Source organism: Notolepis coatsorum (genome assembly GCF_963971535.1).
Source record: "Notolepis coatsorum genome assembly, chromosome: 1".
In the NCBI taxonomy this organism is placed as follows: Eukaryota; Metazoa; Chordata; class Actinopteri; order Aulopiformes; family Paralepididae; genus Notolepis; species Notolepis coatsorum.
This window is the reverse complement of record NC_140165.1, coordinates 153,144,288-153,171,952: the sequence shown is the minus strand read 5'-3', so window position 1 is coordinate 153,171,952 and position 27,665 is coordinate 153,144,288. Positions and strand designations below refer to the sequence as shown.

The 27,665-nt window shown below is 44.9% G+C and overlaps 1 protein-coding gene across 1 annotated transcript in view; it reads right to left on the bottom strand.

Annotated features, from left to right (window-relative positions):
* Positions 1-27,665, bottom strand: part of citb (citron rho-interacting serine/threonine kinase b) — a gene marked incomplete at both ends in the record, with an annotated part of 154,664 nt that overhangs the window by 68,149 nt on the left and 58,850 nt on the right. Inside the window, 3 exon segments of the mRNA XM_084307930.1 lie at positions 17,315-17,320; positions 17,322-17,513; positions 23,621-23,674. Coding sequence (XP_084164056.1) covers positions 17,315-17,320; positions 17,322-17,513; positions 23,621-23,674 — 252 coding nt within the window.

Sequence of the window (27,665 nt, the reverse complement as noted above, 5' to 3'; positions counted from 1 at the left end):
ACATTTACACCATCTTAGTCATTCAGCTAGCTGTGTCGAGGACACATTTACACCATCTTAGTCATTCAGCTAGCTGTGTCGAGGACACCATTTACACCATCTTAGTCATTCAGCTAGCTGTGTCGAGGACACATTTACACCATCTTAGTCATTCAGCTAGCTGTGTCAAGGACACATTTACACCATCTTAGCCATTCAGCTAGCTGTGTCGAGGACACATTTACACCATCTTAGTCATTCAGCTAGCTGTGTCGAGGACACATTTACACCATCTTAGTCATTCAGCTGTGTTGAGGACACATTTACACCATCTTAGCCATTCAGCTAGCTGTGTCAAGGACACATTTACACCATCTTAGCCATTCAGCTAGCTGTGTCGAGGACACATTTACACCATCTTAGTCATTCAGCTACCTGTGTCGAGGACACATTTACACCATCTTAGTCATTCAGCTGTGTTGAGGACACATTTACACCATCTTAGTCATTCAGCTAGCTGTGTCGAGGACACATTTACACCATCTTAGTCATTCAGCTAGCTGTGTCGAGGACACATTTACACCATCTTAGTCATTCAGCTGTGTCGCGGACACATTTACACCATCTTAGCCATTCAGCTAGCTGTGTCGAGGACACATTTACACCATCTTAGCCATTCAGCTAGCTGTGTCGAGGACACATTTACACCATCTTAGTCATTCAGCTAGCTGTGTCGAGGACACATTTACACCATCTTAGTCATTCAGCTAGCTGTGTCGAGGACACATTTACACCATCTTAGTCATTCAGCTAGCTGTGTCGAGGACACATTTACACCATCTTAGTCATTCAGCTGTGTCGCGGACACATTTACACCATCTTAGCCATTCAGCTAACTGTGTCGAGGACACATTTACACCATCTTAGTCATTCAGCTGTGTCGCGGACACATTTACACCATCTTAGCCATTCAGCTAGCTGTGTCGAGGACACATTTACACCATCTTAGTCATTCAGCTAGCTGTGTCGAGGACACATTTACACCATCTTAGTCATTCAGCTAGCTGTGTCGAGGACACATTTACACCATCTTAGTCATTCAGCTGTGTCGAGGACACATTTACACCATCTTAGTCATTCAGCTGTGTCGCGGACACATTTACACCATCTTAGCCATTCAGCTAACTGTGTCGAGGACACATTTACACCATCTTAGTCATTCAGCTGTGTCGCGGACACATTTACACCATCTTAGCCATTCAGCTAGCTGTGTCGAGGACACATTTACACCATCTTAGTCATTCAGCTAGCTGTGTCGAGGACACATTTACACCATCTTAGTCATTCAGCTAGCTGTGTCGAGGACACCATTTACACCATCTTAGTCATTCAGCTAGCTGTGTCGAGGACACATTTACACCATCTTAGTCATTCAGCTAGCTGTGTCGAGGACACATTTACACCATCTTAGTCATTCAGCTAGCTGTGTCGAGGACACATTTACACCATCTTAGTCATTCAGCTAGCTGTGTCAAGGACACATTTACACCATCTTAGCCATTCAGCTAGCTGTGTCGAGGACACATTTACACCATCTTAGTCATTCAGCTGTGTCGAGGACACATTTACACCATCTTAGTCATTCAGCTGTGTCGCGGACACATTTACACCATCTTAGTCATTCAGCTGTGTTGAGGACACATTTACACCATCTTAGTCATTCAGCTAGCTGTGTCGAGGACACATTTACACCATCTTAGTCATTCAGCTAGCTGTGTCGAGGACACATTTACACCATCTTAGTCATTCAGCTAGCTGTGTCGAGGACACATTTACACCATCTTAGTCATTCAGCTGTGTCGCGGACACATTTACACCATCTTAGTCATTCAGCTGTGTCGAGGACACATTTACACCATCTTAGTCATTCAGCTAGCTGTGTCGAGGACACATTTACACCATCTTAGTCATTCAGCTAGCTGTGTCGAGGACACATTTACACCATCTTAGTCATTCAGCTAGCTGTGTCGAGGACACATTTACACCATCTTAGCCATTCAGCTAGCTGTGTCGCGGACACATTTACATCATCTTAGCCATTCAGCTAGCTGTGTCGAGGACACATTTACATCATCTTAGCCATTCAGCTGTGTCGAGGACACCATTTACACCATCTTAGTCATTCAGCTAGCTGTGTCGAGGACACATTTACACCATCTTAGTCATTCAGCTAGCTGTGTCGAGGACACCATACCATCTTAGTCATTCAGCTAGCTGTGTCGAGGACACATTTACACCATCTTAGTCATTCAGCTAGCTGTGTCGAGGACACCATTTACACCATCTTAGTCATTCAGCTAGCTGTGTTGAGGACACATTTACACCATCTTAGTCATTCAGCTAGCTGTGTTGAGGACACATTTACACCATCTTAGTCATTCACTCTCAATCATACAGACCTATTTCTAATCAAGGAGATCAACATAGTCTGGATCATTAGTATCACTGTCCTGGTCTAATGATTAATAAGATATAAGATAATATTATTCCTTTATTGATCCCCTAAGGGCCTAATACAACCTCTGCTTTGTCATGAAGCAGGTATTACAGATGTTGAGAATAGTTTAACCGTCCATGTTAATACCAGGGCTACTGGGTCCCCACTTAAGTGTCACTGATCAAATATTTTTGCCTCCTGTAGTTCCTGTAGTCCTTCCCCAGGTGTCTCCAGTTGTAATCTTCACAGGTATGTCTCATTTGTCAAATTTTGTCCTCTGTGTATTTCAGTCCCTGTTTTCTGTTTTCTGTCTTTGTGGTGTCATGTGGCGTTTCAGTGTCAAGTTCTATAGTGTCTTCTGTCAAGTGTTGAAGGTCTTATTCCCTTGTGTTATTCCTCCTGTTTGTTCCTGTTTTTGTTGTTCTTCTAGTTTGCTATTTTTCAGTTTGTCATCTAGGCTGTCAGCTGTCTTCTCATTTTTGTCTCTGCTTGCCGTCCACAATAAATACACCCAAGGCGGGATCCACAAAGGGTTTGTGCGGCTTTTTCTGACAAATAGCTCTGAAACAAATTTGTCTATCCACAGAGGACGCGCAACAGGTGAAACGAGGTGGTAACTGCGTTCCGTCAGGATTGTGTCCGGTGCAATTAGCGCGTATTTAAATGAGGTAATGTGGGCGGAACATGTCCCCTTTCTATGCAAATGAGCCTCGTCCAAAAATGCTCCCAATCCACAAAGCCCGGCGCAAATTGCACCGAGCAGTTACCGCTACGCACCTACCGTCTTCACAGACAAGGTGGTAACTAAGCGCAAAGCCCTACTGATATATGAAGTTATTTCAGGACACTGCCTATATTGAATAACATGACAAATGAGTAAGTGAACAAAGCAATGAGTGCTTGAGAGGTTAGTCACCTTACAAAAAATGCTTCAGATATTTGCATGAATAGAACAATTAGATTGGACATTTGATTCATCATGCACAAGCACAATACAACGGAAATAAATAAAGAAACCCATTATTATTTATTTATCCCAAATTAACATTCTGACGGCCGGTCTGCAGGCAGTCAGCCCGTGCACGTCGCTATAGATTAGCAGTCGTCTATTATAATCACATTTAACATTTTAAGCATCTTATGAGCAAACACAATTCGTTAGATTGGACATTTGAAAACGGTCTCGAATGGCCAAAACAAGTCTGGAGATTATAGCCTGCTAACGTTTTTCACCAGTTAACCTGATAGGCGTGCTGATCAGCAGTAAATAATGCAACGTCATGGTTGTCGATTGATGGGAGTATCGATAAATAGACAGATTTGTTTATGTAGGCTATATTATAGCAGCACATATAAATGATGAAAGATAGTGACAAAAACAAAGGATGCAACGGGTCATGAAAATACAAATGAAGCAAGCTCTATACATTACGAAGTAAACTAAATAAAATACGAAATTAATGGAATGCTAATGGTGAAAAATACTCTTATGTCTATGCCTCATTTCAGGTTTATTTTTCCCCTTCCTGATATCTGCCAACAGCGCGGTCAGGTGCAGACTGCTCCACGAGCCAACTGTACTGGAGCATATCAGGAGCAAACTGCACACATAATGGCCGTGTCTGCGCTGGTATTCGTAGTGGATCCCGCCCCCATTCTGTTGGGTTCTATTCTGCCACTGCCCCTGCCTGCCCTCGTCCTGCATTCTGGGTCCTACCACACCCCGCATTGTGACACAATGTGGACATATTTAGGTTGACCTACGGAGTTACTGTATTTACATTAACATGTACATTTTAAAAAGAGAGGGCCCACTGCTTATTCCCTCATTGTACTGTACCTCAACATCAACACGGTCCCACCTGAATCATCAGTAAAATTGTGGACAGATCCAGACTGTCCTATGGAGAGTTATATACATTACATAATTGTAAATAGTAGGCTTGTTCTACTTTTATTAATCAAAAGGATTCCATGGCAAGCAAACAAGACACAAGGCTCTCATAGGCTCTGATGTCCACACAACCAGAGCTGCTGACATGACCCAGGAAGGCTGCAGGATGACACATCCCTCCCACACACACACACACACACACACACACACACACACACACACACACACACACACACACACACACACACACACACACACACACACACACACACACACACACACACACACACACACACACACACACACACACACACACACACACACACACACACACACACACACACACACACACACACACACACACCACCCTCCATCCCTGGTTACACAACCACCAGGACAGAGAGAGAGAGAGGGGGGGGGGGGGGGGGGGAGAGAACACCACCCACACAAGCACCCTCCCACGTGGGTAGAACACAACATCTCGCAGCCCCCTCCTTCTCTGGCTGCAGACTAGAGCTCCATCCAGAACACAATCACACTGGAACATGATTCTGATGTGGGGTTCTGTCTGAATTACATTGTTATAGCTGGAGAGACGTTTGTAGAGATGTGACATAGTGTAACGGATGGTACGATGGACTTCAGATGTTGTGAAGTGACTGGGGCGTGGGGCGAGTAGCGGTACTATGGGTTAAACTCACTCTCACCCTTAAAAGACACATAGACACGTTGCAAAGCACTGAATTCACCTCTTGGTATAGCTGTCTGTGCTGTCGACCCGTGGTGCGGCAGACCATGGGTTCGAAACTCCCTCGGGGCATCGAAGTTTAAGGTGACGATATGACAACCGTTACATTGGTGCCGAATGACCCGGATGCCTTGGGTGGAGTGGAGTGAGTTTAAGGAGGGTGAGTGTAACGGATGGTACCGCGAAGCGCAGTCATGATGGCCTTCAGATGTTGTGAAGTGACTGGGGCGTAGCGGTACTATGGGTTAAACTCACTCTTAAAAGACACATAGACACGTTGCAAAGCAGTGTATTCACCTCTTGGTATAGTGGTCTGTGCTGTTGCCCGCGGTGTGGGAGACCACAGGTTCGAAACTCCCTCGGGGCATCGAAGTTTAAGGTGACGATGTCACAACCGTTAAATATGTAAGGGAAAATGAAGTGTGTGGGAGGCTGGTAGAATGAAAGAGAACTACTGTAGAGAGCAAAGCATAAAATATTGTGCCACTGTTTTCCACTGTTTTTGTACTGTGTGTTTGCTTCTGACAATCTAGGAAATTACCTATCATTATGACCAAGGAGGTCCAGGAAAAGCTTAAACAACTTGACACTTCACTATGAATTGAAAATGGGGGACCCTGATGTAAACAAGACAAACGTCTTTCTCTGGTCTGCATCAGGGGCGGATTTAGGATTGTAGGAGATCCGGGGCTTAGCCCAGATAGGCCCACGGATTTTTTTTTACTTCGACACCACAATTTTAAACTTATACCACCACCTTGAAAGTGAAATATGCGTCTTTGTTTACGGTTTGATTATACGGTTTGATTATACAAAGTAAAATAGTGCAGTGCAATAAAATAGTTAGTAAAATAGAATAAAATAATGCAATAGTGCATTGCAATAAAATAGTTATCATCGTATTTTTTCGGGAGGCCGGTAAGGAGTGCATTACAGTAGTCGAGTTGGCTTGAGATAAAGGCATGGATCTGGTTTTCAGCGTCCTTTTGATTTATAAATGGCCGTACTTTAGCTATGTTTCTAAGGTGGAAGAATTAAGTTTTTGTCAACTTGTTGATTGTGATTTAAAGCTTAGGTCTGAGTCACCCATAACGGGTCCTACTAATCACCCCAAAGTACCAGAAAATACCAGAAAATACCAGAAACTACCCCAAAATACCCCAAAGTATACCCCAAAATACCAGAAACTACCCCAAAATACCAGAAACTACCAGAAACTACCCCAAAATACCCCAAAGTATACCCCAAAATACCAGAAACTACCCCAAAATACCAGAAAATACCAGAAAATACCAGAAAATACCAGAAAATACCCCAAAATACCCCAAAGTATACCCCAAAATACCAGAAACTACCCCAAAATACCAGAAAATACCAGAAAATACCAGAAACTACCCCAAAATACCCCAAAGTATACCCCAAAATACCAGAAACTACCCCAAAATACCAGAACGGCAAAGAATTAGCGAACAACTTCAAAAAGAAGAAAAGTGAAGACATAAGTATGTTCACTTCATGCATGCTCATAAGAGATTTGATTTCGTTTTTTATATTTTTTTATATATGTGTTTTTTTTTAGATGACACATAATTTTTTATTTATTTTGTATTTAACCAGGAAGTCCCATTGAGATACAAGATCTCTTTTGCAAGGGAGACCTGGCCAAGATGACAGCAATAACATTTGCAATATATCAGACAGCAATGTTTTTGTGTTTACATGTATTGTATATTGTATATATGCACTTTTATTATGTTCTTGTGTGATGTATACAATATACAATACATGTAAATACAAAAACACAAAACAGAATAGTCTACATAATAGTAAAGGTGTATGACAGTAAAATACAGGGTAATACAGTAATTTAGCAGTTTTGCAGTTGGGACCCGACTACAGAAAGCAGCGAAATTCTTTTTGTAGGAAGTTATGTAATACAGATTTAAATTTGTTGAGAGAGACCAGGGTATCTAAGTGGATATGGTCTTGTAGCCCATTCCATGACCAAGGTGTGAAGCTTGAAAAAGCTGTTCTTCCTAGTTCAGTGTGTATTCTAGTTTTTTAAGTAGCCATCTTGTGGACCTGAATGTAATGTAATGACACAGTTAGAATGTCCTGTTATGTTGTCATGTATAGCCTATAGTTGTCTCTTTTCTTCCGTCCTTACTGGAATTTGTTCAAAAATTTTATACTGTTCTGTTATTATTGTTGTTGATGTTGTTTTGTTATTGTTGAACATTTAAAATAAAATTGATAAAAAAAATGTATACTGTTTGTTCAGTGTTCAATACAGATGTTATTACATTTGGAGATTATAATATATTAAAATAAACATTTGTTTTGAAAATATGTGGTACTTTGGGAATGGGAAATGGACTCCACATATATAGCACTTTCCTACCTGCACAAATAGCTTTATAATTGCCTCTCCTTCACCAATTCACACATGCACTCACAGAGCAATGGCAGCCAGATGCCATGCAAGGTGCTAGCCTGCTTATTGGAGTCATTTGGGCTTCAGTGTCTTGGTATTTTGGGGTATACTTTGGGGTATTTTGGGGTAGTTTCTGGTATTTTCTGGTATTTTCTGGTATTTTGGGGTATACTTTGGGGTATTTTGGGGTATTTTCTGGTATTTTGGGGTAAACTTTGGGGTATTTTGGGGTATTTTGGGGTAGTTTCTGGTATTTTGGGGTATACTTTGGGGTATTTTGGGGTGGTTTCTGGTATTTTCTGGTATTTTGGGGTATTTTGGGGTAGTTTCTGGTATTTTGGGGTATACTTTGGGGTATTTTGGGGTAGTTTCTGGTATTTTCTGGTATTTTCTGGTATTTTGGGGTAGTTTCTGGTATTTTGGGGTATACTTTGGGGTAGTTTCTGGTATTTTCTGGTATTTTCTGGTATTTTGGGGTATTTTGGGGTATTTTCTGGTATTTTCTGGTATTTTGGGGTCGTTTCTGGTATTTTGGGGTATACTTTGGTGTATTTTGGGGTATTTTCTGGTATTTTGGGGTATTTTGGGGTAGTTTCTGGTATTTTGGGGTATACTTTGGGGTATTTTCTGGTATTTTGGGGTATACTTTGGGGTATTTTCTGGTATTTTCTGGTATTTTGGGGTATTTTCTGGTATTTTCTGGTATTTTGGGGTAGTTTCTGGTATTTAGGGGTATACTTTGGGGTATTTTGGGGTAGTTTCTGGTATTTTCTGGTATTTTTGGGTATTTTGGGGTAGTTTCTGGTATTTTGGTGTCACGATGGGGTTAGGTAGAATGCAATAATACAGAAAGGGAAGGAATGGAGGAGGCAGAGGCGAGGAGTGAAGCTTGGAGAATGATGTTTACTGTAGAATCCAGTGCAATACAAGGAAAATACAGAAACTAAATAACAAACTTCACAATACAAAACAACAAACACTAAGACTTACTAGAGGGAGAACGGTGCGACACGACGTGGATAGGAACAGGGGGTAACTGGAGGAATGTCGCCACAACGAAGGGGAGACAGACAGACACCTAAATACCCCGACTAATTAGCAATTAAGAACACCTGGCCAACACAGAATCACAAACAACCCCTAGACAATAAGCAAAGAACAAATAAACACAACTAAACACAAAGGCAACTCCTAACAACCCAACAAAGTGCATGACATCACACCAGGGAAGGGAAAGACAATGACAGCACACACCAGGACACCACATTGATTACACAATTAATTATTGTTAATACAGTGGTCAAGATATTTGTCATTGTAGCATGCACCAATTGTTTGTGACCACTAGAGGGTGGTAGGGCGCCAATATCAGGCCGAGGGCCAATGTCAGATGTAGGGCATTGCCCAAAGTTAGGTGGAGGGTACTGCCCACTGTCAGGTGGAGAGCACTGCTCAAAGTTACCATCCTGACCCGTCCAACCATGACCGGGCCTAGGATCCTGACAGTACCTCCCCCTCAACGGGGGGCTTCCAGACCACCGAAGACAACGTCCATAGCCAGGCGAGGGAGGAAGCTGGAACCCCGGAGATGATCCAGGGAGGAGACCCGAAGACCAGGGGCCGGGAGGCCGAGCGAAAACCCCAGGAGGGGCATAGCAGCCAGGGGGGTAGAAAACGGGCGCAGATGCCCGGAGAGGGGGGGTGGGGACGGGAACAGAGGCCCAAGGAGGAGGACTGGACCTGGGAACAGAGGTCCGACGAGGGGGGGTGGGGATGGGCACCGAGACCCGGGGAGGGGGGCAGAACCTGAGAACCGAGGCCCGGCGAGGGGGAGTGGGGACGGGCACCGAGGCCCGACGAGGGGGGGTGGGTACAGGTGTAGAAGCCCGGGAAGGGGAGCTGGACCCTGGAGCAGGATCCCGGGCGAGAGACCCTCCAGCCGCCGGACTCGGGGCCGGTTCAGGAGAGCCGGACCGGAGGTGCGGCGGCGACGACCCCTGGAGCAGGATCCCACGCAGACCACGGCGAAGACCACGGCGAAGACCCCGGCGAGGACCCCGGCGAGGACCAGGACGCTGATCACGGCGCAGAGCTGGACCAGACGGGGAGCCAGGATCCGTCGAAGAGCCGGGAGCCGGCACGGCAGCCGGACCAGGTGTAGGGGCCGGGCATGGCGTGGAGACCGGATCGGTCTCGGCGGCGAGGCGTGGTGTAGGATCCAGAGATGAGGAGCCAGGATCCGTCGAGGAGCCGGGAGCCGGCACGGCAGCCGGACCAGGTGGAGAGGCCGGGCAGGGCGTGGAGACCGGATCGGTCGCGGCGGCGAGGCGTGGTGTAGGATCCGGGGATGAGGAGCCAGGACCCAGAGCAGAGGCTGGACTGGGCGTGGAAGCTGGACCAGCTGTGGAGGCCTTACTAGCCATACTAGCCTCGGGGGCTAGGCTAACTGTGGGCCCTGGACTCACTGTGGGAACTGTGCTAGCTGAGAATGCCTGGCTAGCTGCCGAGGCTAAGCTAACAGTCGGGGAGAGCCTAGCAGCTCCTGTCCTAATAGCCCTCCTAGGCCTGCTAGCTGCAGAGACCTGACTAGCTTGGGACATCTGGTCCGTCTCAGCTACCAGGCTCACCCTGAACCTGAAGCCTAGGGTGGCAGTGGGCGTCTGGTTAGCTACTGTAGCGGGGCTAACAGGCGGAGCTAGGTTAGCTGGGAGTGGCTGGTTAGCTATTGACACGAAGCTAACGGGCGGAGCTAGGTTAGCTGGGAGTGGCTGGTTAGCTATTGACACGAAGCTAACGGGCGGAGCTAGGTTAGCTGGGAGTGGCTGGTTAGCTATTGACACGAAGCTAACGGGCGGAGCTAGGTTAGCTGGGAGTGGCTGGTTAGCTATTGACACGAAGCTAACGGGCGCAGCTAGGTTAGCTGGGAGTGCCTGGCTAGCTTGGGACATCTGGTCCGTCTCCGGTACTAGGCTCACCCTGAACCTGGAGCCTAGTCTGGCAGTGGAGACTGTGCTAGCTGGAGACATCTGGTCTGTCTCAGATACTAGGCTCACCCTGAACCTGGAGCCTAGTCTGGCAGTGGAGACTGTGCTAGCTGGAAACGGCCGGTTAGCTATTGACACGAAGCTAACGGGCGGAGCTAGGTTAGCTGGGAGTGGCTGGTTAGCCCTTGACACAAGGCTAACCGGCGGAGCTATGTTAGCTGTGGACGTCTGGTTAGCTGTATGAGCGGAGCTAACGGGTAGAGCTGTACCAACTGGGGACGTCTGGCCATCTATAGTGGCGGAGCTAACAGGCGGAGCTGTGCTAACTGGAGACGACCGGTTAGCTATTGGCACGAAGCTAACGGTCGGAGCTATGTTGGCTGTAGACGACAGATCGGCGATGGACATCCGAGCAGCCTCAGCGGCTGTGGGAGGATCTAGGCTGACCGTAAGCCTGAGAACAGTCGGCAGGCTAGCTACCCTAGCCTCCGACTTGTGCTTCTCCATGAGGCCAGCAACATGTTCAGCCATCTCCCACATCGCTGGCTCCAGTGTCGGATTCTCCATGGCGACCTGGTCGATCTCCCGGAGCAGGAACCCCCACTTGGCCGGTGAGTAATGCTTCATGTCAGTCTCACCGGCCATCAGGCTCAGGACGACCCGAATGGTATCGCTTGCCCTTTCTGCTGTATTCATTATTGGTGGCGACATTCTGTCCCGATGGGGTTAGGTAGAATGCAATAATACAGAAAGGGAAGGAATGGAGGAGGCAGAGGCGAGGAGTGAAGCTTGGAGAATGATGTTTACTGTAGAATCCAGTGCAATACAAGGAAAATACAGAAACTAAATAACAAACTTCACAATACAAAACAACAAACACTAAGACTTACTAGAGGGAGAACGGTGCGACACGACGTGGATAGGAACAGGGGGTAACTGGAGGAATGTCGCCACAACGAAGGGGAGACAGACAGACACCTAAATACCCCGACTAATTAGCAATTAAGAACACCTGGCCAACACAGAATCACAAACAACCCCTAGACAATAAGCAAAGAACAAATAAACACAACTAAACACAAAGGCAACTCCTAACAACCCAACAAAGTGCATGACATCACACCAGGGAAGGGAAAGACAATGACAGCACACACCAGGACACCACATTGATTACACAATTAATTATTGTTAATACAGTGGTCAAGATATTTGTCATTGTAGCGTGCACCAATTGTTTGTGACCACTAGAGGGTGGTAGGGCGCCAATATCAGGCCGAGGGCCAATGTCAGATGTAGGGCATTGCCCAAAGTTAGGTGGAGGGTACTGCCCACTGTCAGGTGGAGAGCACTGCTCAAAGTTACCATCCTGACCCGTCCAACCATGACCGGGCCTAGGATCCTGACAGTTTGGGGTATACCTTGGGGTAGTTTGGGGTAGTTTCTGGTATTTTCTGGTATTTTCTGGTATTTTGGGGTATTTTGGGGTAGTTTCTGGTATTTTGGGGTATACTTTGGGGTATTTTGGGGTATTTTCTGGTATTTTCTGGTATTTTCTGGTATTTTGGGGTATTTTCTGGTATTTTCTGGTATTTTGGGGTATTTTGGGCTAGTTTCTGGTATTTTGGGGTATACTTTGGGGTATTTTCTGGTATTTTCTGGTATTTTGGGGTATACTTTGGGGTATTTTGGGGTATTTTCTGGTATTTTCTGGTATTTTGGGGTAGTTTCTGGTATTTTGGGGTATACTTTGGGGTATTTTGGGGTAGTTTCTGGTATTTTCTGGTATTTTCTGGTATTTTGGGGTATTTTGGGGTAGTTTCTGGTATTTTGGGGTATACTTTGGGGTATTTTGGGGTAGTTTCTGGTATTTTATGGTATTTTCTGGTACTTTGGGGGGTAGTTTCTGGTATTTTCTGGTATTTTCTGGTATTTTCTGGTACTTTGGGGTGATTAGTAGGACCCACCATTAACACCAAGACTTAACTCACTCAAATACAGTTAGCAGCTGGATAGACCACAGATGGAAATTAGCTTCTGCTAAATCTGGTGCAAACATATTTTCATGTAACAATGATGAATTGTCAAAAAAATATATATATATATAATTTTTTTTTTTTTTTTTTTTTTGAAAATAGATTCAGGGCTTTTCAGAAAACATTCGGGGCTTGAGCCCAAGTAGCCACCCCCTAGCCCCGCCCCTGGTCTGCATCCCCTTAACGATTGTGTGTATTGAGCCGTACTGTATTGTACCCATTCTGCAATCTGTTAAATAAAGTTTTGATTAATTCATTCATTCACACCTCAAGGGCTACTGGATTAGATAATATCCCCGGTAGATTTTTGTATGTGTAGCTCACATTGCTAGCCATAGAAACAGGAACATTTCCAAGCAAAATGAAATCTGCAAGAGTTATTCCTCTCCACAAAAAGGGAAACAAACTGGAACCGGGTAACTACAGACCTATTTCCATCCTGAGTGTCCTTTCAAAAACCATTGAGAGGCTTGTCTATGAGCAAATCGACATGTATTTCTCCACTAATAACCTTATGTACAATTACCAGTCTGATTTCAGGAGGTCCCACTCCACAGACACCTGCCTGCTGTTCCTCACAGATTACATCCGAAAAGAGGTAGACGAGGGAAAGTTCTGTGGAATGGTAATGTTAGACCTCCAGAAGGCATTTAATTCAGTGGATCATGTCATCCTGTTAATGAAGCTTATGGCTCTAGGCTTCAGTGATGCAGCTCTGAAATGCATTGGTTCCTACCTAACAGGGAGACAACAGGTGGTAGATATAAATGGAGTACTCTCCAGTCCTCAGACAGTAGAGTGTGGGGTCCCTCAAGGGAGTGTATTGGGTCCGCTCCTATTTCTCCTGTATATTAATGACCTGAAAGCAGCTTGCTCATGTGACCTTTTTTTTTATACACGGATGACTCCGCCTTACTAGTGTCTCATAAAGAAAAACAAGTGGTTGAACAGACATTGATTGCAGAACTAGAGAAGTTTAGTGACTGGCTAGGGTACAACAAGCTGTCCCTCCACGTGGGGGAAGACTGAGTCCATCTTATTTGGGTCAAAGGTCAGGCTCAGAAAATCACCAGGTTTTAGCGTTAGAATAGGAGATACGGTTCTCACTGACAAGAAATCAGTGAAATATCTTGGGTGTGTCCTGGAAAACAGCTTATCAGGGGAAAGCATGGCTCAACAAGTACTTTCAAAGGTCAACATCAGGACTAGATACCTAGCCAGAATCTCCCAGTTTATAGATCAGTCTGCGATGAAAATACTTGCTGGAGCACTTATACAGTGATATGCGTGTGGCCCCTGGTTCAACAGCGCCCCCAAAAGTCAGAAAATAAAACTACAGACATCACAAAACAAGCTAGTCAGGGTAATACTAAGGCTACCTGCCAACTCCACCTTGACCCATCACATTTTGAGAGCATGAGATGGCTAAAGGTGGAAGACAGAGTCAACCAAATGGGGATGTGCCTAGTTCACCGAATTGTACACAGGGTAGTGCCAGTGTACTTCAACGACTACTTTAACCGTGTCAGGGACACCCATGCTTAGGCGTAGCTCAACTGACTTCGTGCCAGTCAGATTCAGGAGTTGTATGGGGAAGGAGTCATTTTTATATTCTGCAGCTGTCTTTTGGAACAGTCTGCCCAGTGACCTGAAAATAGTGAACAGTGCTGTTAGATTCAAGTCCAGCCTAAAGACATGGCTCAAAAGGGACTATAATTAACCTAGATATTCAGCTAAAGGCATCTTTACATGTTTTTATGTGTCTATATTATGTCTATGTGATGTGTTGTGATGTCATTTACAATGTCTGTATGATGCATGTCTGAACACTTCGTTCCACTACCCTCCTACAAGGACTACAATGGAAATAAGCTCTGAGCTTTTTTGTGTCCATCCTTGGCACTATTTCCAGACTGCGCTTCTGTCACATGTTATTTTATATATTGTCAAAGTCATTCATTCATTCAAGGTCACTGGATTGAGGTGAAGATGGTTAACACGACGACAATAAACATTTAAATTTAAAGGGATAGTTCAGATATTTTTACATAAAGTAATATGAAATACTTGCCAGTAGTGTAACTGATGCATAGCCATTAGCTGACTTACTGAGTCCCGTGGTCAGAGTTCTGGCTGTGTTCTGAGTGAGCCGGGCAGCTTCAGACTGACAGCACATGGGTACTGGTAACAAAAAACGTTTAACCATCCACAACAAAATACAACAGTACTCTTGTATTTCCAATGCTTGATTGTTCTCTCAGACTAATGTGATATCTTGGAACTAACTAGCTAGATATCCCCACTGCGTAGTAATACATTGATCTTCTTCAAGAAACAAAAGAGTTCCAAGATATTGCATTGGTCTGAGAGAAGAATCAAACATAATAATTACTGTTTTTTTTACTGTATTCTGTTATGGATGGTGGTTTGCATGTTGCGGTGTGGCTTAAATCTTTTTGCTACCGGTCCCCATGTGCTGCCTGGCTGGCTTGCAACACAGCAAGATTCTACTGGCTAATATTTTACACCACTTCATGCCAAAAAACTATCTAACTATCCTCTTAAATTGTGGGCTTTATAGAGCAACAGAAATAATCATTGATTCAAGAGAAACACTCTTTACCACTTAAGCCCGAATGTACAGGGCCGAGATTCATATCACGCCATAAATCCATCAATACAGAATGTATGAATTAATGTTGCGTTTCTTTTTCAAATGTAGCCAAGGTTAAAGACCCGAACCCTGTCAAGACTGCAGTCAAAGTGTATATTTTTCAGCACTACATTTGTTTACCAATGATTTTAAGCGTTATTAGTGAAATATGAGTTTATAGAAATCTCAGCGCATCAAGTCGGAAAAGGGTGCATGTTGACGCGAGGACTTGGCGCAACCTAACTTGAGTGTAGTTTTTTGAGAGAAGAGACCCAGGGCCTTCGATGGGCTTTCGAATAAATAAAAAAAACACGTTGCAATCTGATGGAAAATGGTGGAACAATTTACATTATAAAAAAGTAACTGTACTAGTATGTAGATTTCATTCACAGTTTTTGCTACCCTGTCAGGGGCGCCTGGTGGTACTAAAATCAAGATTTTTTTAATTTATATATTATATTTATGATAATTATTATAATTATTATTATTAAATAGAATAATTCTCTATGGGAAAAGTATGTTTATTTTATTTTATTTGATCAGCTGTGTCTGTGAGTCCGGCAATGTATGGTGCTGCGGCACTGCAGATTTACCCTACTCGAGTCCGGCGGGGGAGAATGTTGGTGTGTTTGTTGGTGTGTTTCTTTCCATTGGTTTCATTTGGTTAACATTATTGGGCGGAACAAGAAAACGAAAGAAAACTGTAAAATTGTAATGACCCTGCAGCTGTTCCAATGTAAATGTGCCTTTCTCCGTGCACTTTCGCCCGCTCTGAAGTCAGACTCGGTGTGCCCCGGCCACGCGCGCTGTTCTCGCACGGACCTCGCGAGTGCCTGCATGTGCGACTGGTGTGTTTGCGCTGTGAGGCGTATTCTTCATATGGCTGCACGTACCGCACCGTGACGGCCGTACCGTAAATTCGCGGACGAATACATGTACCGTTACTCCCCTAGTACGTATGTATTTTTAGGCGAATTTTCTGAAAATATGGCTAGGGCTTAACTCTTTCTCTGCCATACCCGAGAAAAGTCGGGGTTATCTCGCCATGCGTTGAACGCCAAAACCCGAGATTCCTTTGATCCCCGTTCTATAGTCAGTCGGAGCCATCTAGGTGTCTCTGATTCATATGCCTACGTTGGAATCGCAATGCCGATTCGAATCTCACCAGGTGGCAGTATCGCCTACCTTTTTAACTGGGAACTGAGGATATCACTTGTCTTGTGATCCACTCCGGCTGTTTTCCGCCTAGGAGTGGATCACAACATAGCAATCGGTGGAAGATTTGGTGCCTCAGAGCTATTATTTCCCATATGGTAGCCATGCCCAATATACACGAGTAATTGCGATCGCCATGGGATCGACTGGGATTTATTCATTTTGGAGTACTTTCTGACTGAGGTAAGATCTATCTTAGGTAACCTGCTGGTATTTTTTTTTTTTATCCACTTTTTCTCCCATTTTCTATTTTTCTCCCATCCCAATTTCGTATTTCCAATTATTCCCTCCCCTGGTCGGCTGTAGTGAGGATAGAAGCCTTGCATCACGTGTCCCCTCCGGTACACGAGGAGGCAGCCTGTCGCATCTTTTCACCGCAGCAGCTCGAACTCTCAGTGGCGAGGAGTAAACGCGTGGGAGGCTCACACTGCCCCCGATACTTCCTGTTTCCGCCGCACCCGGCGTCACCCAACCGACCTGTAGGAGTCTCTGTCACAACGTCCAATCCCCACCCACCGGCTTTCCCGACCCTCTAACACTGCCAATTGTGTTAGTATGATGGCCGTAAAAACGTAACGTAACGTAAAACATACTTCTGTACCGATCACAGTGTTGTTGTTTACCAGACGTATAACTTGCTTTTGGTAACAATCACAGTTTTGATTAAAACGACCCCCCCCCCCCCCCCCCCCCCACCCCCTTGATGAGAGAGAGAGAGAGAGAGAGAGAGAGAGAGAGAGAGAGAAGAGAGAGAGAGAGAGAGAGAGAGAGAGAGAGGGAGAGAGAGAGAGAGAGAGAGAGCGAGAGAGAGAGAGAGAGAGAGAGAGAGAGAGAGAGAGAGAGAGAGAGAGAGAGAGGGAGAGAGAGACTCTAACACCTGTTTTCTGGTTGTTGAGATGCATCTCACGGTCGGCCACCTCTCGGCGTAGTTGGTCTACATCCTGACTGAGCTGCATCCGGTCCTCACTCTCATCTGTGGCCTCGTCCAGCTGCTTGGACAAGTAGAAGTTCTGTCGGTTCAGCTCAGCATTCTCCTGGGTCAGCGTGGTCAGCTGATCCTCCAGGTCTGTTATCACCTGTCAGGAGGGTGGAGAGAGAACACTTCATCATCCATCCATAGTGCAACATACACACCGGTCAGGAGGGTGGAGAGAGAATCTGACATTCTGGTCAAAAGATTGGTTAATGAGAACATGTTTATATGCTAATTCCACAAATGTGAAAACAGACATTTGAGCAGATGCCACAAAGTATTCTGAAATCCAGCCCTCACTCCTGCCACACCATGGCATGAGATGCATATCTTTGTAACCGATGTAATATAGTAATCACTCTATAATGACATTTTAGGGCTACACTTCTATCTTGAAGACAGCGCTCACATCTCTCTGAGGGTAAAACAGGGAGCGGGAGCTAATCAATTCATCAGCGCTATTCTCTCCTCTTAATCAGCCAAGAATACAGCTAACTATATGGAAATGAGGGTCGGGGGCCAGCAGGGTTAGGGCCACTTGTGTCTCTCTGTTCTCATGGGAACCCATGTGCCAAGCAGAACTACATGGCAGAGAGTAAGCAATGGGGGGAAGCTTTTAAGTACATAAATTAGCTGTATCTTCTCTTCTCCACTGAGCCAGTGCTTCCTCTCCGGAGGAAGTCTGACGGCGGCAAGAAACTAAACAAGGAGGAAGTGGATGAAGGGATGGATGCAGTATAGGCCCTGGTGAGACTCCATATCTCCTCCCCTCGTTCTGTTGTCCCAATGCACAGAGTGGCCTCGCCGTCCAAAGTAAATTGTGTCCAGAGCTACATGAATCAGTACAAATACAAATACGCACAATGCTATCTGTCAACAACACTAGTGGGATACACAGCAAATGAAAAGCCTGGTTACAAAGACAGTAAGTCAGACCCACAATACCATTAAAGGGATTTTAAAGAATATCTTATCTTAAAAAACAAAACCTTGATGCAAGTGCTTTTTGTGCGTACTAAAAGGACTCGGTTTGGAACAAACACGGTACATACGTTTCTTTCAAATGTGGACCATCCCTATCACAACAGCTTGTCTGTTAGCCTGAAGTTCTATAACACAGCACATCTCTGGCTCCCTCAATCATCATGTCAAAATCACCTTTTTCCATGTTCCAAATCGTTGTGGTGTTAGAACAGCGCACAGCGACGTCCACCTAATGTTAACAGGGTTATTTTTCCCCAGAGCTAACGTGTTTGGCACCGAATGTACAAATAGAGTGGCTGTTTGTTTACATAAAGGTGCCTTTATTACTTTATTTTACATATTTACAACGGATTTACCGTAGGCGTATATATATATATATACCCAGATGTTATTGTTGTTGTTACTGTCCTGTAAATGTCTCTGTATTGTCATTTTGTACGTTTCGAATATTGGAAAATAAAAATAAAATAAAAATAATAATAATTAGTTTCAAGTTTCAAGTTTCAAGTTTCTTTAATAGTTGTCATACAGAAGTACAGAATACTTTTATACAAAATGCTTCTTACTGTTGCGCTCCAGAGACTGTGCAAGACAAGATAAGTATGAAATAAAATAACATAGTAAAATTAGAAGTAAAAAAAATGAGGTCACAGTGTTCAGTTTAGACATATGTACAATGTTCAATGCAGAATAGACGTAGTTACCATACAATATACAATACTGTGCAGTGTACTAATATACAATACTATATAGTGCAAGGCAGAAATGGAGAAATGGGACGAGGTGCAATTTAGGTACAATTCACAGTAGGTGTACGAGTTGTAGTGCAAATCCTTTATCAATAAATATAAAGTGTAAGTGTGTTTGTGTGATCTAAAGTGTGGAGAGTGGGTGCTGCAGTGTGTTGTTTGTTTGAGTGAGTGTGTGCGTGTGGGTGTGTGTGCTGTGTGCATTTGATGGTTGTTGCATAGTGATTATTGTTTGTTTAGCAGCCTGATGGCCTGGGGATAGAAGCTTCTTCTGAGTCTTTCTGTGCTCGCCTTAAGACTCCGGTATCGCTTGCCTGACCGCAGCAGTTCAAAGAGGCAGTTGTTCGGGTGGCTCGAGTCCTTAATAATTCTCTTAGCCTTCCCCTTGCACCGCTTGTTGTAAATGTTCTGGAGGGTGGGAAGCCCCCCTCCAATTGTGCGTTCGGCTGAACGTGTCACTCTTTGTAGTCTGCTACGGTCTTGTGCAGTGCTATTCCCAAACCAGGAGGTGATGTTGCCGGTCAGGATGCTCTCTATTGTACATGAGTAGAAGTTCCTAAGGATCTTCTGACTGACTTGGAACTTCCTTAGGCGCCTGAGGAAGTAGAGGCGTTGTCGTGCCTTCTTCACAACACTGTCAATGTGTGTGGTCCATGTCAAGTCCTCGGATATGTGGGCTCCGAGGTACTTGAAACTGTTCACTCTCTCAACCGGTGCCCTGTCGATGCTGAGGGGGCTGTAGTCCTTGACCCCCGACCTCCTGAAGTCCACAATCATCTCTTTTGTTTTGCTGACGTTCAGGGAGAGGCAGTTCTCCTGACACCACTGTGACAGGTTCTCTACCTCTTCCAGGTAGGCCCTTTCGTCGTTGGCAGAGATCAGGCCCACCACTACTGTGTCATCAGCTAATTTGATGATGGTGTTGTTGTTCCGCTGTGCTACGCAGTCATGTGTGTACAGGGAGTAGAGGAGGGGGCTCAGAACACAGCCCTGGGGGGGCCCTATGTTGAGCGTGATGGATGAGGAGGTGCAGTTGCCGGCTCTTACCACCTGGGGTCTGCCCGTCAGGAAGTCCAAGACCCACTGGCAGAGGTCATAGTTCAAGCCCAGGTCCCTGAGCTTGGCTATGAGTTTGGAGGGGACTATGGTATTGAATGCTGAGCTGTAGTCGATGAACAGCATTCTCACATAGTTCCCCTGCCTCTTGTCCAGGTGTGATGCTGCTGTGTGCAGCACATGGGCTATGGCGTCCTCCGTGGACCTGTTGGGGCGATATGCAAATTGCAGAGGGTCCAGGTTGATGGGGAGGGAGGAACAGATGTAGCCCTTCACTAGCTTCTCAAAGCACTTCATGGCTATGGAGGTGAGGGCTACAGGGCGGTAGTCGTTGAGGCAAGCGGGCGTAGATTTTTTGGGTACAGGGATGATGGTGGACTTCTTCAGACAGGTGGGGATGACAGCCTGTTCCAAGGACAGGTTGAAGATGTCAGTGAATACCGGGGCCAGTTGGTCGGCACAGACTTTTAGGACGCGGCCGGGGATGCCGTCCGGTCCTGCTGCCTTCCTGATATTCACTTTTTTAAAGATCCGTCTCACCTCATGCTCTGTTACCCTGAACACTGAGTCTCCATCAGCAGACCCCCCCCCCCCCCCCATTGCCGTGGTTTGTAGGCTGGTGTTGTTATTCACAGCCTCAAACCTCGCATAGAAGGAATTGAGATCATTTGCTAAGGAGATGTCACTGTTCAGTTTGAGGGGGGTGCCTTTGTAGTCTGTCATTGTTCTGAGGCCCTGCCACATGCCTCTAGAGTCAGCCTGTTCAAACTGATGTTCAACTTTATCCCTGTAACGCCGTTTTGCCTCTATTACTGCTCTCCTGACGTTGTATCTTGCCATCTTGTGTTCTTCCATGTTGCCTGTCACCAGCCCGGTGTTGTATGCTGATGTGCGCACTTTCAGAGCCTCACGGACGGATTTGTCTACCCAGGGCTTTTGATTTGGGTAGATTTTAATTTTGGTGGAGGGGATTGTTTCTTCTACCAGAGTACAGACATAGTCAATCACCGTTTCGGTGTATTCGTTAATATTGGCTGTGTTATCACGGAATACACTCCAGTCTGTGCATCCAAGTGCAGCTTGGAGTGACTCCTCTGACGTCACGGCCCAACGCTTAACCTCTCGCGAGACCACCGGCGTTCGCTTGAGACTTTGTTTGTACTTTGGCAAAAGGAAGATGGCGGCGTGATCGCTTTTACCGAATGGACTAAGAGCCTGTGACTTGTACCCATTCTTAAATTGCGAGTATACATGGTCTAATATGTTCTCGCCTCTGGTGGGACAGGTCACATGCTGATAGAAATTCGGCAACACCTTTTTAAGACGCGCGCTGTTGAAATCACCCAGAACCAAAATGGCAGCGTCAACATTAGCTGTCTGGAGTTTGTTTACCTCGTCGTGAAGTTTTGAAAGTGCGACCCCAGTGTTCGCGTGTGGTGGAATGTACACTCCGATGAGGATGATGGACGTTAACTCTCTTGGGAGGAAGAAGGGTCGACATTTTATCGTGATAAACTCCAGGTCTGGGGAGCAGTGGTTAGACAGTTCCTTTGTGTTGCCTAAATCGCACCACTCCTTGTTTATCATGAAGGCTGTAGAGGCAGAAACCGACTTGGTGGATTTATATATTATTATTATTATTATTATTATTATTATTATATATATATTATATTATATATATATATATATTAGAACCATGCACTGAACCATTATATTGTATTATATGTATACATTAGAACCTTTAGACTGTTTGGCCACTAGAGGGCTCACCACCCATTGCAGCCCAATAACTATAAATGGCCAAGGTGATCAACTTAATCTTATGCACCTGCTGAGGACTTACTTTCAAACTGTTATACTGTTGGAACCGAGCACGGAGCAACTGACAACTGTTCTGTCAAACCTTTAATTCATTATCACTTTCATTTGGACAACAATAAACCCTGTACACCGTAAGAGAAGCAACTGTGGACATTCAACTCATTTAACATCACCAACTTTGGTACAGTGTAAAAAAGGCAATAGCGGGTGCACGATGCTCCTTCTAACAGCTGCTGTTCTTCCTTTATTTTTTTGGTCCACGTTATGAAAAATGTATACTAGCTAGCTACTCTACTCTAGCTACAATTCCCATCGCTCTTTGCTGGTGAAGTGTGTGCGTGTGACTAGTAATAACCCTGTGGACATTTGGTTCTAATGTTTACAGGGATTTGAGGCACCTTCTACATCAGCCATCACCAGATGACGACTATCAGCACACAGAGGAATGACAGTCGGCCAATACAAAGGCAATGCCGCCTCCTTTCTTCTTTAGTGACTCTTCTGCCGTCCGGTCCTTGCGGAGAACGAAGAAGTGGTCTGCCGGTTCTATTGCGTGATTCGGGACATCTGGACTCAGCCAAGTTTCTGTGAAACAGAGGACGTTACAATCCCGAATGTCCCTCTGGAATTGGATCCGTGCTCTGATGTCGTCGAGTTTATTTCCTATCGATTGCACATTGGCCAACAATATGCTGGGCAATGTGGTTCTGTGTCGTTTGGACCTCAGTCTGTTTCGGACCCCGGCTCTCTTTCCACGTCTTCGCGGCGGCTTCTCCTGGTCTTGGCCATGGCCATAACAAAGGATCTCGGCGGGCCATTTCTGCTGTTCAGCGATCCGATCCAGAGAGCAATCCAATCGGTAAGTTTTCCTTAATCCAATGTCAATGATTGACTGACGGTCATACACATATAATGCACCAACAGTTGGTGCGAATAAAACTCCTAATACTATAAAAATTAACAAAAGAAAGCACAGTCTCGACGGAGCGATCAGAAAGGCAGCCATCAGTGCAGCGCCAGTGCAGCGCTGCAGAGTGGCTTTATGTTTGCCGCTGAACTTTGGCAGAATATAGGATGCTTTCTGAGCCTCTGGTGAGTGGAAGTGTCTTGAAACGAGGGAAAAGGGATAAAGAGAAACCATTATCTTTCTCGCTGGTGATGGCTGATGTAGAAGGTGCCTCAAATCCCTGTAAACATTAGAACCAAATGTCCACAGGGTTATTACTAGTCACACGCACACACTTCACCAGCAAAGAGCGATGGGAATTGTAGCTAGAGTAGAGTAGCTAGCTAGTATACATTTTTCATAACGTGGACCAAAAAAATAAAGGAAGAACAGCAGCTGTTAGAAGGAGGCCTTATGTTTTCAAAGACGCAGAGGATCGTTTGAGGTTTGATGATGGAGGAAAATCCACATACATTTTGAATGTATGGGATTGTTCTTTTTTCTTTTCTGGGAACAAGAAGACATAGGGCTGTATACTGTAGATTTAAACAATGTTAAGCAGATAAGAAGCTGATCATATCGGATGATTCAAATGGGATTTTAATGATTTATGGATTTCCATGTTCTTGGAAAGAGAAAGTATGAGAGGCCTACCGCACAGCTGTCTCTTAAGGCATCAAACTTGCGTTGTATGTCCTCCCTGTGGGCCTGGACGAAGGACAGACAGAGATATGGACAGACAAAAGAGTTACTGGGTTTCATTGCTGTACATTACATAATAACGTTGTTCAGGGTCCCCCATTTTCAATTCATAGTGACATTTCTGACATACACAACATACATGACATCATGACATTTATGGCATAGGGACATACATGACATACAGGTATATAGTACTGTTACATTTGTGACATATACAATATGCAAATATACAGTACTGTTACCCATAGATCCTGACAGAGAGTATATACATATGATGGGGAGGAGACTGTACATTAGGAGGGGGTGGGTGGGTGGGTGGGAGAGAAATATACATACGGTGGGGAGAGAATATATACATACGGTGGGGAGGAGACTGTACATTAGGAGGGGGTGGGTGGGTGGGAGAGAAATATACATACGGTGGGGAGAGAATATATACATACGGTGGGGAGGAGACTGTCTATTAGGAGGGGTGGGGGTGGGGGTGTTTAGACATTTATGGTGGCCAGTTTCGAATTGCAGCCTCCCGTAGGTGCTCTTTATGAGCGGTTTTGAATGTGGGTAGGGATTCACATTCCTTTACAGCTTTGGGTAGGGCGTTCCACATTGATGTGGCATAATTGCGAAACGTGTTTAGTCCCTTGTTTGAGCCGAATCTGGGTTTAACATGATTTGTTGAGCTTCCTCTGGTGTGGTGGTCGTGGTATTCACTGACCTTTGGTTTAGTACCATGAGGTGCAAGCATAGTCGTAGTACCCTTGAATAAGTGCTCCTGCCAGAGTCTTCAGGGTATTCTTGTTTACCAGAGAGGAGATCCGGTACAAGAATCTAGTTCGTTGGTTGACTGATATTGTCACCCACTGTAACTGAGAAGCCGTCGGTCTTTCTGAGTTTGTTATTTGATCCGAAGAGAATGGACTCTGTTTTACCGAGGTGTAATGATAGTTTGTTATCAGCGAGCCAGGTGCAGATTCTGCCGAGTTCTGAGCTGAGTGTTTTTTCAACCTGTAACTTGTTCTTGTCAGAGACCAGCAGGGCTGAGTCGTCCGCGAACAAGAACAAGTTGCAGTCACAAGCTGACGACATGTCATTTGCATAAATTAGGAACAGTAGCGGTCCTAGTATGCTTCCTTGTGGAACACCACAGCTCACTGTGAGGGGGGGGGGGGATAGAGTACAGTTTACCTCCACCATCTGTTCTCTCCCCTCAAGGTAGGATTGCATCCAGCTCACTGATAAACTATCAAAACCAATTGCTTTTAGCTTGTCAATCAGAATGGAGTGATTGACAGTGTCGAAGGCCTTTTGTAGGTCCAGCATGACCATGCCGCAGTATTTGCCCGCGTCCACCTCTTGTTTGATGTGGTCGTTCAAATAGAGAAGGCATGTGTCAGTGGAGTGGGATGTTCTGAAGCCAGATTGGAATTCGTAGATTAGATTTTTTTCCGCTAGGTACTTTTCTACCTGTTCGTAGACCATTTTTTCCATGACTTTCGAGATGGAGGTAAGAATAGAAACAGGGCGGTAGTTGACTGGGTCTAATTTGCTGCCCTTTTTGTGCAGAGGGGTCACTCTCGCAATTTTGAAGTCCTTGGGGACGTGTCCCTGTTTTATGGAGAGGTTTATTATGTGTGTGATGACTGGGGTGATGGCGGCTGCTGAGTCTCTGAGGAATTTGGAGGGGATGTTGTCATGGCCAGTGGCCTTGTTAGGTTGGAGGGCGCTCAGTTTTTTGAGTACCTCATCTGTTGTTACCATTTCCAGTTTGAAGTTGTCTTTGCGGACCCCTAGGTGTTTGTAGTATGCTATTGTGTTCTACCCCATAATGCCCTGAGTGGGAGGGTAGTTTGTTTACCAGTGTTGTGGCTATGTTTGTGAGGAATTTTTTTTAAGTAATTGGCTACATCCAGCTTGTCTGTGATGAGCGTGTTGTCCGTCTTTATGTTTATGTTTGAGAATCCGGTTTTAAGTTTTTTACTGCAGCCTAGTTGATTATTGAGTCATTTCAAAAGTTCACGTGGTTTGTTTTTGTTTTCCTCAGTTTTGTCATTGATGAAATTTTTTTTTGCGGTTTTGATCATGGTGTTTACGTCATTTCTTAGTCTGTTTCTTTGAATTTTTTGTTCAACCACGTGGGCTTGGAGTTCACTGTTTGAGCTTTTGGAAAGCTTTGTCTGACTTTTATGAAGTTCAGAGCATTTTTTGTCTCTGGTTTTCATAAAGGTCAGTATTTCAGTGTGCGTCCATGGCTCAGCGCGATTTTTAACCCTGGTGGTTCTTAGGGGTGCCATGTTGTTAAGTATTGTTGTGAATTTGGTTTTGAATCCAAGCCATGTTTCTTCAACCTGTGTACCACTGAGCTCATCTGACCAGTCCATGCTCTCCAGTTCTTGGTTAAAGAAAGGCCTCTCTAGAGTAGGTTTTGAGGTCCATAGATGAGACTGTTTTGTGACAGCCGGCCTTTTGTTTTAGCTTTTTGCGGGTACAGAAAATCATATAATGATCAGAAATGTACATGGAAAAAACATGTTAACTATATTCAAGGGAAAATATCCAAGTCAGTAGCAATCTTGTATAAATGTAAGGATATATTAAACTATAAAGCCTTGCACATAATTTACTGCTCACTTATACTTCCTTACATATCTTACTCTGTGGAGTATGGGCGTTGACATTTAAAAATACTGTAAAGAGTCTTCCTGCTAAAGCGGGCCATTCGGAGCCTTCATAAGGCTGGTTACTATGACCACACAAATCCACTGTTTATAAAGTCACATGTTATGAAATTTAATGATTTGGTTTATTATAAAATTATGCAAATAATGTACAGAGCTAAAGCAAAGTTACTCCCGGGCGGTGTGCAAAGGTTTTTTCAATACATGAAAGACAATATGATTTGAGAGACATTTGTAAATTTACTGTTTAAAAAGCTAAGAAAGGGATTAAAAGGAGGTGTATTTCTATTGTTCGGGTTAACTTGTGGAACAATGCTGATATACATTTAAGAATGAGTTTGATTGATTGATTGAATTGATTGATTGAAAATGTTATTAACAGATTGCAGAATGGGTACAATACAGTACGGCTCAATACACACAATTGTTAAGGGGATGGAGTGAGGGTGTGTGTGTGTGTGTGTGTGTGTGTGTGTGTGTGTGTGTGTGTGTGTGTGTGTGTGTGTGTGTGTGTGTGTGTGTGTGTGTGTGTGTGTGTGTGTGTGTGTGTGTGTGTGTGTGTGTGTGTGTGTGTGTGTGTGTGTGTGTGTGTGTGTGTGTGTGTGTGTGTGTGTGTGTGTGTGTGTGTGTGTGTGTGTGTGTGTGTGTGTGTGTGTGTGTGCGTGCGTGCGTGCGTGGTGTGTGTGTGTGTGTGAAGGTTGGTTTTATGAAGATGTAGTGAGGTTTTTGTCTCTACTGGCCATTTTTTTTGTTTTAATAAAGAATATCAAAAGTCAAAAAAAGAAAGTCTCTCTCTCTCACACACTCACACGCACTCTCTCTCTCACACTCTCTCTCTCACACACCCTCTCTCTCACGCCCCCTCTCTCTCACTCTCACACACCCTCTCTCTCACGCCCCCTCTCTCTCACTCTCACACACTCTCTCTCTCTCATCCTCTCTCTCTCACTCTCACACACTCTATCTCTCTCACCCCTTCTCTCTCACTCTCACTCTCTCTCTCTCTCTCTCTCTCTCTCTCTCTCTCTCTCTCTCTCTCTCTCTCTCTCTCTCTCTCACACTCTCACTCTCACACACACCCTCTCTCTCACCCCCCTCTCTTTCACTCTCACACACTCTCTCTCTCACCCTCTTTCTCTCTCACTCTCACACATCTATCTCTCTCACCCCTTCTCTCTCACTCTCACTTGCACTATCTCTCTCTCTCTCCTCTCCCTCTCCCCTCTCTCTCTCTCTCTCTCTCTCTCTCACACTCACACGCACTCTTTCGCTCACACTCTCTCTCTCACACACTCACTCTCACACACACCCTCTCTCTCACC